The sequence below is a fragment of the Rhea americana genome, unplaced genomic scaffold (assembly GCF_003343005.1).
Source record: "Rhea americana isolate MKP2758 unplaced genomic scaffold, rheAme1 scaffold_77, whole genome shotgun sequence".
Lineage (NCBI taxonomy): Eukaryota > Metazoa > Chordata > Aves > Rheiformes > Rheidae > Rhea > Rhea americana.
Genome location: NW_028186945.1, coordinates 3,905,614 through 3,917,650, shown reverse-complemented (window position 1 = coordinate 3,917,650; position 12,037 = coordinate 3,905,614). Strand labels below are relative to the sequence as shown.

Here is a 12,037-nt window from a genome sequence, read left to right as displayed (position 1 = left end):
TTACCTTTCTCTTCATCTCCAAGTTACTAATTTTTGTATGTATTCTATCTGTGAATATCCTTTTTATTCTAGAAGGCTTGGTAATTGCCACTCCTTTCATTTCTAGCTTAAAAAACCCTGCAAACATTAACTTTAATATTAAGAAGTTGTCAGTTACCAGTCAGTTCTGAAAGCTTTTACACTTATTACGCAGAAATAAACACACTGAACTCACTATCACAATGTTCACTTTAACTGCAGACATCTCAAGGTAGAAATTACATTTTCATCAACACCAGGATTATTAGAACTCATGTATGGAACAAGAAAAATAACCAGACTGAATAAACTTTCATTTCATCATTATCACCATCTACTGATTTTTCAAACAATTCATGTTTCCTTCCAGACTGCTATAGCAACATGCTGAAGTTCCAAAAAGAATCATTAGTCCACACCACAAGATGAGATTTAGTTTATTTCATTTGTATCAAGGAATTGAATTAAACTCCTAGTAAGGTAAACAAATTAATTTTATATTCATAATTAACAAATCAATTTGAATCATCCCACTGAGCACTACAGGAGCTATAAAACCTCTTGAATTCACTTCGAGCATGCTGTTACCATGCCAGCAAGTCCCTCCCTTTTTATAATTTACAACCTAGTAAATGCTACAGAATTTAGGAATCAATAGCTGCATTTATACTGAGCCATTACTGGAAGTACAGATCTCCTTTTCCTTGATTTATTCACACCACATGGATGCCAAATAGGCTCTGAAACTCCTTCTAGGGCAGGACACCCAGACCTCATCCCTGACAGGCCTCCAGAGCAGTTTATCAGATCACTAAAGGCACTGCTCTAGGACGGCTCCGGATCCTGCGTCCCCAGCAACAAGCCTTGCTCTGTCATGCCACTTCTCAAAGCAATGGCAAAACTTTGCCACAGCAAGCATGTAGGGTGCACTGTTTAAAACACACCAGCAGATCACACACTGTGCATGGAGAAATGATGCCCTTCACAGCTTGCTACACAGGCTGATGTAGGCAGGCATAGGTATACAGGTTCACACAGTAAACATCAACCAAGGGATTATGCCACCTACTGTGCCATGGGAATGGATTCTGACTGCTGGAAAGGAGCAGTCGTGCCTGGACTGGGTTACTTCACTAATGAATATGACAGAGGGAAGAGGAATGATCTTTGGAGCATGCTGGAAGTACCCAGCTATATCAGTATTACCTTTGGGTATTGCTGACAGATCAATTTAAAGAAACATTTATTCACTGACTGCTCAACCTCTTGCTTGGGTTGCACCAGTGGAGACTAGCAAAGACAAAGTATCATGTGTTAGCCACACCGGAACGAGTTATCACCTCATTTGTAAAAGACACTTTTTGTGTAAAAGACATGGTTTATACCTCAGAAAAGTCACCTCAATGATTGTAGTTTCAACCAAGTTATCCAGCAGTTATCAGGACTCCACTCAAAAGCAAGTTACTTTATTTTTGAACTTGTAGGACAAAATCAGATTTCAGGACATTGTCTAAAAAACTGACAAACAGAGCAACAAAATACACACTACACAGTATGTACAGAAGTACTAGGTCAACATCTGTGTGACAAGTAAAACTGGAATTTTCTTATCCATAGGTGATTAAAATTACTTACCGTAAGACATATACTTAACAAAACAATTTAATGAAAATATTCAGGCAACAAATATATGCTACTATAGTTAAGAAAAGTATCTGATCAAAGACCAGCAATCTGCTTATTAAGATCCAGTTAGTTATTTCTGTAAATATTGCCTCTTTTTATGAACAGGAACTACGTTCCCTACATGGCAATTGAATGAACTGGTAGCGCTCAAAACATTCAAAACTATATAGGAGCCAAGAAACAGAAACACTTGCTCCCCTATTCCTTTGCAGAAATATCTGAATAGATATTAACACAAGATAAAGTTCTATCCTCATTATATGTTTGAAATAGAAGTACCATAAACAAGCAGGGTTTACTAAATACTTAGAGAATGCTTGCTCTATTTCAAAATATTTACTCAGGTATGCAAAACATCTTGTTGTCTTACTTAACCAGAACTTTCCGGGTTCATGTTTACATCCCAAAGCAGTTTGTTTAAACACCAAATACAACGCCATTTAGTAGATACTGATATTTCTTACTCTCTAATAGGTTTTATATTTAGAAAGAGAATACATACTAAGCTATACACCTGCTTAAACTAGTAAACGATGTTTACTAGAGCAGCGGGAAGTAGTAATGCCATACTTAATTGCAAACAAATGGTTCTTTAGGAAGATAAGCAACATACATGTAAGATGACTGTTTAGAACAAAGTTGCAGATTGGCCAGCTAGATTTTGAAGCATCAGTTTTAACCATTACTTAACCTGTTCTGTGTGAAGTTTCATCATGTGATCACCAATGTGCCATACCTCTGCCTTATGAGCATAGTAGTTTWTAAGCTCCAAGGCATCTGACACCAGATGTGGTAAGGTTTTCTTCTTTTTTAAATTGTCTTCATTAAGATTTCAGGTGACGTAAGCAGAGCAGCATGATTATCAAGTTTCAACTAAGAAGGTTAATCGCTATTGTGCCACAGGCATTCTGTTTAGGAATAGTTCTTGTTCAATACAAGATTCTCATAGAATATTAGCTATATTTTCAAATGTGAAAGATATTTGACTAATGATTAATACTGTTGGATATGATCATTTACTCTGTGCTCTAATCAAGTTCTTAATAGGAGCAAACAGCCAACTACTTTGCAGTAAAATCGGTATTTACATGAGGTATCATTCAATGACGTGCATTTTCAGAATATGATTTACTTACCCACAACCTGAAATCATCTGTCTGTCCCTCCCAGTACTTCTCCTCCACAGTGAGGAAGCTAGCATGACATTCTGTGCAAGGTGGAGACTTCAATAACTAGGTAAACATCACCCATTTTCTTCCTGAGAAACCTGAAAAAGTTGTCTCATATACAAGTCAGGGGATCACTGAGCCAGAAACTTTTAGAGATTAGATAGACTCATTAGGCTCAAGGACCTGTATAGAGCCATGCAGGACATCAAATTAAACCGCTGTTTCAGATTCCTGCTATGTAAATTGTTTCCCAAAGTTACAGAACTGTTTAGATAGTTGAATTTTATAAAATAGAAAGGATCCCTTACAAGATCTAGATTTGGGTCCTATCTGTAAGGGTTGAGTCCATGCAAGTGATTTGAAAATTACAACGTTCATCTTGTAGCACTCAACAGAAGCAGTATTCTTCAAATTTAGATTCAATGAAGATTCTAAGGAGCAGAGGACAACTGTTCAAACTTATTTTCATGCTAAGCAGAGGCAGGAGTTTGTCAGAACCATTGAGGAAATAGCAGATTTTCCCCTTTTCCTGTGAGCTTAGCTCYAAATTCACACTAATTCACAAATCATAGAAGTAAACTGGTCATAGCTGTTAGAGAAAAGGTCCCTAAAAAAGCTTCCATTAGATTCCAGTAATAGAACTGTACTAGCTTTTATTCCAATTTGATCTTTAAAATTCTAATGTGTACCAAAATGGAGGATTTAAAAAAAAAAATCACATTGTAACATAAGGTCATCAAATATATAATTATCAGTAAAAGTAATCTGAGCTCTAGAGTGGCCTATTAAGATCCATTTAGGTGGCAAAGAGACCATCTGCAACCAAACTTGAGGTAAGATGGGCATCTAAGAATTTGGTGCTCAAAATTCACAGGAATTCCATCACAATCGATCACTACATGACCACGTATGCTTCAGCTGCAATGACTTTTTCCAGAAAACTTCCCAAAGGCCCTGGGAGTTTTATTATTATTCATAGACAGCCATGACACTGCCCAAGCTGTGCAGTGTTTCTGCAGAACAAAGTCTAAGATTTAAACCAGCAGGACATCTATTTCCAAGCACGGCCAATCCTTTCCTGGTAGGAAACTAATTCCTATATAAGCCTTGATTCTCAGACATTCAGAGCTCTCCACATCTAGCTTGATAGAGCAGTGATAGGAAACTCCTGTATGTTCCATAGAAGAAAAAGAACAAATATTGACATGGAAGGGACATATACCATGTTGTTGATAAAGCACATGGAAAATGGAGTACCCAGAAGCTAAGGTACCCAGAAGAAATTATGTTAAGCCAATAGAAATTGCTCCTAACTGCAGACTAACTCTGAATTTTAGTCACACAGAAGTCAGTCAAAAATCATACCTAGTGCAAAAGCTGAATATGWTGATCTCCTAGTCTCAAAGTGAATTAGCCAAGTAGCTGCTTAAGGACTCAGTTCTTGTATACAAAGAACWTGACAGAGCTATAGAGTATCTCTTATTTCCTGTGCTTCTTTTCATTGTCATGGAAAACATCATGCATCCTAATAAACACCTACATGGCAGCATACTCCACAGTAAGTCACATGTTGGAGAAAACATGACTAGCGTTCTAGTGGACTTTACTGCTTAAGTCATTACATCTTGAATTTTCTTGAAACCAACTAGAAGATCAGAATCAATTTCACTTCCATTAATGTAGGAAAACAGGAGCCTCTTCACAGGATTCTTGAATATGGTACAGTACATTCTTTCAGGCTTTTGGTGCAGACAACCAGGGCAAGCAGATTAGTGGAAACGAACAGGCACAAGTAGTAGAATTGTAAGAACACATGTCAAAAGTGATTTATTTCACCAATACTTCACTGTTAAGTGTTGACCATTTAAAGGTCATTCTTCAGTCTTCAAAACTAACAGAAGATCTCATTATATATACTGTTACAAGAATAGTTTCAAGATTAACTGTGGATTCAAGACTATATTGCACTGCTTACAGAATATCAGGAGTGGCATAAGAGTTATTTAAAATGAATTTCCAGACTTAAACTCTAGAACAGAGGAACAAACTAAGACTGGCATAGCTATGACTTAGGGTCCCCCCCGCCCACCGCCTTCCTCCTCCTCCTCTTTCGAGCACTTCCTGCCTGGATAAACAGGCACTGCTGTAGCAAAAGGTAGCCTAATTCACCTATAATAATATTTCCCTTCTGCCAACCCAAGTATTTGCACAGCTGAGTAGCCAGCTAGGTTATGGCATGCATTTGGCTCACTGAACAGTCAAAGGTTTGTGCTGCAGTGATGGTAACAGGAAAAGCAGTTCCCACGTTCTGCTGTCTCTGCTTATTTTTGGTGGTGGTGTGGGGGTCAGTTTACAACTTGATGATCAAGATGTTGGCAGCAGAGCCATGGAGGCAGACAAAATAGCACCTGTGAACAATCTGCAAGTATATGGARGAAGAAGAAAAACCTGAGAGGAACTATGTATGCCAAGTTCCTCCCTCTTTAGTGATGTAAAAATCATTAGTCAAAAATAGTTATGCTGACTGCCTAAGTCAACTAGCTTGATATCTGTAGTTAAAAAAAAAAAAAAAGAAGATATTGAAAGCGTCATGATATGCTTGTATCTGGCAATTCAGCATGATCTATTGCATGCTTAAACACTGTCTCCCTAAATTAAATCTTTTAAYGATGACCAGCATTCACCAATACTGGCCACCAGAAAAATATGTCCAAATACAGTGTCTTGCCAGAAGCATATTTGTGACGCAGTTCCAGAAAAAAAAAATCAATATAGTATTCAAACACAGTTCCACTACCTTACAGAAGGAAGCAAACAACATTAATACTATTACCAGGGCTCTGTAGAGATGCAGAGCCCAACACTGCACATGCAAGGCTCAGATGGAACAAAACTGCAGGTCCCTCTCCTCTAAACTTCCCATTCTGAGCACAATACCCAAAGTGCTCAGTTGTGGACAAAAATCTAAGATACAGTAGAACAGGAAAGAAACTTACTATCAGAATAGGTACAAAAACAAAAAAAGTAAAATTTAATTTTTAATAGTGCAGTGTTTCCACACACATTGCACCTTATCTTTAAGGCTGAACACATTTGAGAAAGCTCTCCAGGGAAGACAGTATGAAACCCTGAACTAGAAAGCATGCTCTTGCAGGACTTTCTCTGCAGAAGGTTTTCACATAAGTAAAGCCTTTAAACATACATTTTACCTAGCATGGTATCTTAAGAAAAAAAGGGAACATACTGAGTTCTCTTGCTCACTCTTTTTTTTCCCCCCCTCTATTTAAATAATACAGAATAGTTTGTCCCCTTATCCATTGTGACAGTTTCCTGTTTCTATCACTATAACCCCACACATGCAGAAGCCTAAGATTTCAGAGCTTCTAAATATACAGCATCCATTTTCTCTTGAGAGAATACAGGGTTGTCTCAGGAACAAAAGCCACATTGTTAAAACCAAAGCACACTGAAATTCCATATATAAAGGACAAYCAAACCATGCCTGCCATGAATAAGAGTTCCAAGTCTGATCTCAGTCTCTTCAGGTATCTCCACCTCCCTTACTAAATGCCTTAAAGTATGATCTCTCAAAGAGAAGAGCCATGATCCCTTGACACTTGCTGTAGGCCCAAACAGCTAAAAAAAAAACTAAAAAAAAAAAAAAAAAAAAAAAAAAAAAAAAAAAAAAAAAAAAAAAAAAAAAAAAAAAAAGGAAATTGCAGTTAAAAACTGAGTGGGAAATTGTAGTTAAACATAACTGAAAAAAACAAGTTTCTAGTCTATAAAAAAAAGTTTATATTGTTTAATTAGCCACTGATCTGGAATATACTGAAAAGTCATGAGCTTCACTAAAAACACATCCCAGGAAACTATACTAATGAGAAACTATTAATAAATCAGTATTATATCACTAGGTAATGCTCCCCTTTGCAGTACACTGATGCATAGGCATAGATTTAAACCATTTTGATTTAAAGAGCAATCAGCTAAGAGCTTTAAATCAAATTACAGTCTTATAAGACAGCAATATTTTCCAGTGAACCTTCCATGAAAGGTCTTGCTCCCAGGTTAGTTCTAACTTCTACTTACTTTTACTCATTGCTACAATTAAAGGCATTGCCCTTCCCTGATTAGAACTGATAGTTACATTGCTACAAATTATTACAGTCTCTATGGCTTTAAGACTACATATTTCCTCAAGTATTGGTATGAAATCTGGTTACAAGTCCCACAAGGTAGTGGGCTTGGGATAGGGCAGACATTATTTGGGAGAAACACATCACAAGAACACATGTACAAGACATTCATCTGATGTTTGTCTTCAGACAGAGTAAAAACAATCAAGATGAAGGAGAAAGATTCTAATTTTCAGCAGAGCCAGCACTTCACCAAAAAAGGTGGTCTATACAATCTTTATAATACATGGCATCATAGAAACAGATCAACTGCAATCATAAGGCATTTTTAATACCATTATTAAATCTGCATGGAGGCCAATCACCATGTCATTCAGGAGACTGGTTATACATTGCCAGGCCAGAAGAGCTGTTTCAGTTTTCCCATGCTTATTTCATGGTCATAAAGCCACTGTGACAGAAGATAATTTAAGCACTGTAGAAGTCTCCACATGTTATTGCCTGACAGTTTTCTATTAAGCATTTCATGCTGATTCACATGAAATCCATCCATCTCAATATTTACACCTTACCCATTCAGCAATTTTTCAGATAATCAAGTTTTGCAGGTGTTACCTATAGTACGTAATTTTGAGCCATATTTGTTATACTCTACACACTGTCACAGAAGACAGTGTAAACTACTCTGCTGCCATAGCTTTCTGACCTCAGTAAGTGCCTCATTTTACCCTTGAGTTAGCAAAACGACCATGAATTCCAGTAACACTGAACTACTGCCAAGAAGCCATACCTTCTGCTGCATTACCTACAACATTTCTGTGTTAGAGAAGCACAGCTGACATAAGGGACTGTTCTAAGATGAAGTTTTGGGAGAGCTAAAGCTGCATCATTAGTCTGTATGGGAAAGAAACAGCCAGGTTGAAGAACTTGAGTGAAGTCAAATTCAGCTGTTGACCATGCTTCTGGCTCCTAGCTATACAGTATTAGACATTAACAGCTTTACAGCACTGCATTGCTACCCAGCTAGAGAGAGAAAACTGAAATTAAGGACTAAACATTGGTGGCTTGGAAAGATCAAAAAAAGAAAAAAAAAGGGTAATGAACTAAGAAACAAATTCTTGAAAGTACTTATACATAGCAGTTTCCACAGCAAAATTCATCTATCCCTATGTGCAAACAAACTTTTCACATTTCATTTTAAAGCTCCAAACTGGTGTTGGAAATGTAATTACATTCTAGAGTTTAGAATCAGCATGATTTCTCAATTCTCCTGCATCTCTACTATCTTTTCTTTAGAATGGCATCCTACATCACAAATATGTTTTAAATGCATTTRACCCATTCTTCAAGAACTGTAAGAGTAGCAGACCAACTAATAACAGCCATTTTCCCCTCAACTGCCACCCCTCCATATTTCTAGGCAACTACAAGCCTAATAAGTACATCCTAAAATATTCATTTTTCCACAATATTCTCTAGCCAACTTAAGAACCCTAGTATTCTAATTCTGCCAGCTCAAACTGACAGATATCATAATCATCTTTAAGATAACATACTAAATATAGTCCAATAAAAGTAAAGAGTAGCTAGTCTCTATAAATACACCTTGATTAACATGACACGACAGAGACAAGCACCTCTTACAGAAGCTTTTACTTGATAATGCCTTCATCATTCAGCAAGAGCAAAAGGAAGAGCTAGTGAGGTAAATCTGGACATTCGTCACAGCATAAAAGGCCACTAAGGAATGTAGTTAAGGGGAAACTGCTCATTAATAAATCAGGACTTGATCCAGGAGATTAAATTTAAACAGAATACCAGATTCTCAACTTCACCAGCATTCTTGCCCGTGCAGCCTCCATGCTGCATCTAGTATGAAGTGTATTTATCCTAGCCTGAGCAATGACTACACTGTAATCCACAAATATTAATCCCAGACCCCTCTGCGCCTCACTGAACTAAAAAAAGTTCCAAGGATCAGTAAAATAAGGCTGCAGTTTTCAACGTGCTATTTTTTCTGGTTTGTGCACATTAAGGGAATAATCTGGACTACTAACACACATTCTGACTATGTTTACTTAAGATTTATTTCTTCAAGGTTTAATATAATCAAACTTCTGCTCAGAAAAGTCTAACTGCTCAATACTAGTAAATTTTGTATTCCTCAGTATTGGCAATACAAACAACTCACATTATGAACCAGGAAGATACTGAGGTCTTCCAATTTACACAAAAATCAATGTTTTTCCTGCTGAATAACACTATATTCAGTGTTGTCAACCCAACACAAGGCCTGCACAAATAAATGTGTTTACCACCTAACAGTTATTAATGATAAGAATTTCTCTTTATGCAACAGAGATGAGGAACTGGGAAAGAGGGGAGTGCTCAGGTAGAAAAGGAAAAATGGACATCCTATGCTCGACCATCTGGTCTGCACAGTCCCTGAGGTCTAACTCATTCACCTTTCCCTGTGAGATAAGAGAGAAACCCCAAAACGTATGAAATACAACACAAATAAGAATTGCTCTAAAACTACCAGACCCTATACATCATTGTGAAGTTTCAGGTTTCTCAAAATAAACGTTTAACAGCAGCACAGTCTCAGAGAACAGACACCTACAGTTTGGTATTCAGCATATACACAGCACAATTAGCTTGCTTACCTCATGGTATTCAAGGAGCTGAACAGGCTGAGCTACACTGACAGAACATAATACTAAATAACTAAATAAGAACTAAATAAGCCATGCTATTTTGGCAAGCCATTTCCTTTCTCTCATCACAAGTCTTTTGTGCTCTAATTATTGGAATAGGTAAACTCTTCACAGAGTCAGGTACTACAAGCTCAATTTACAAGCTTATGAATGATAGTAGCACCTATTAAACAGTGAGTAAAGTACACTGACCCTTGTGAGGCTGAGTACGTGGATTATCAAACATTTCACTGTGCAACTCACTTCTAGAGGGTTCAATTTAAAGAATTTAGTAGAATATCACAATACCYTTTTTTCCCAAAAAACTACAGCATTGAGTCTAGTATCTTCCTCTCTAAACACCCTGAAATCCATGGACAACTGCATTTAGATGCTAACAGGAAATGGCTTTTGAAATAGAATCTGTGTTCTGAACATTAGCAAATGACCCATTCTTAACTGAGTGATTCACAGAGCTGGTGTTTATCCTGGCTCAGATGCACTCACTCACAGTTAAATAGCAGACAGATTATTAGCAGCAAATACCTACAGTTCTGATTTTGTCATTCTTCTTAAAAGASTGTTTGTAAAGAAAATCTATATTGCAATATTCCCAACATGTACTGCCTAAAAACTCTTCAAAATATTTGCCAGCAAGTTTTGCCTTCRTGATCTCCATGGGTAAGATACTGCTTAAAGAGTATTTTACAACAACTTCATACTATTTCTCCAATTATTTTTTATAGGCATTTAGTATTTAGGAGCATTTCCTACTCCCTCTGCACACAGATACCGTTTTGTACTGTTTGTTAAGAAGCTACCCCACTCCAGAAGTACCAGAGCTTGTGAAAAAGAATCTTTCTTTTTTATAACCTAGGTTTTGCTTCTAGAAGTGCTGAATTCTAGAGAAAGTAAAAAGCTTGTTACTCTTCAACAATTCCTCAGTATTAGYAATAAGATGTACTTAACTAACATATCTACAAACACAATATCAATTTGAAATAAACAAGATGTTTTCCATTATTTGAATTAAGTAAGCTGTATAATTCTGTGTCTGCTTAGCTGTTTTAAGAGTATATCCCATAAATACTATATGGTCATTTAGACTTTTGAAAAGCCACATTATCACCTTCTTGAATATTGTCTCTATGTAGACAGCTGCAAGCTAAGAACAGCTTGGACTTATTCTGTTTGTACTTTTCTTCCATTAAAAGAAAACAAAATAAAACAAAACCCAGTAGAATAATAGCTAGTCTAGGTAGTCATTCCTTCCTATATCTTGTCTGGTGTGCCCGCGTGACTAGGATGGAGCCAAGGACCCAGCTCTTGCTGCCCTGCAATTAAGAAAGTTAATACTTCAAGAAATCAAAGTCTCTTTAATAGCTTCTGAGGGGGAGAAAAAAAAAATGTTTTTCATTTCCTGATTAGTATACCAATTTCACAAATTTCTCAATGATGAAAAACACAAGACTTAAGCACATGCTTCAACRTTTAAGAACTATGACTTATATGAATAATTTAATAAAGTCTTAGAAACTGTTAATACATTAAGGATCTGCCTCCACCTTGCAGTTAACCAAATCATGACCGGGTTTCTGCTGCTTTTGAATATGGATGAGTTTCCACTCCATTCAGGGATTATCAGGCAAGCACGGTAGCAGGGTTTGCTTCATCAATCAACTATAAAAATTACTAAGAATAAAACTATGGGAAGTTTCACGAGTATCTAACTCACTCCGATATCTGCTAAGTCAGGTACAATTTGTTTCCTTTTAAGAAATTTCTCCATTCTATTTTCTCTTAAACCTCAAATGGAAGAGCCAGGTTACCTAGGGGACCTGCTATAAAGCAGATTTCTGTTACAGAAGCCTTCYTCACTATATTGAGAAAACGCACGTTTATTTTATATTCTCTGAAGACTCCGTAGGAGTTAAAGCAAGTCTTCGCTGCTCCGGAGTCCCACCATGCCACACTGAGCCCGCAGCAGGTGCTCCAGGGCTGACCATCGCTAGAAGGGCAGGGGAGATTCCCCCAGGTGGGATGCGGAAGCCGCGGCGGCTCTCCGAGCGGCGCCGGCGGGCAGCGCCTCTGCAGATCCCGGCGCGCCCCGCACGGGGTTGCACCCAGCACCGCCGCGCGCAGGGTTCCCGCGCACCGCGCCGCGGAAGCCGCCGGCCTCCCGCGGGCAGCCGCTGCCCCCGCCCGCCCCGCCGAGCGAGGTCCTTACCCCATGGCGGCCGGCGGCGCCGGGCACCGGCGGTGCCGCGTCCCCGGGGCGCTCCTCGCCGCGCCTCGCCTGACCGCGCCGGCAGCTCCGCAGCCCCGTGGCGGC

The 12,037-nt window shown here is 38.2% G+C and overlaps 1 protein-coding gene across 1 annotated transcript in view; it reads right to left on the bottom strand.

The window, feature by feature from the left end:
* The window catches only part of LOC146585767 (homer protein homolog 1-like), a 43,009-nt gene extending 31,011 nt beyond the window's left edge, over positions 1-11,998 (bottom strand). Inside the window, exon 1 of the mRNA XM_085322345.1 lies at positions 11,933-11,998. Coding sequence (XP_085178471.1) covers positions 11,933-11,937 — 5 coding nt within the window. The 5' untranslated portion in view covers positions 11,938-11,998. The remainder of the gene's footprint in view (positions 1-11,932) is intronic.
* Positions 11,999-12,037: the final 39 nt, after the last annotated feature.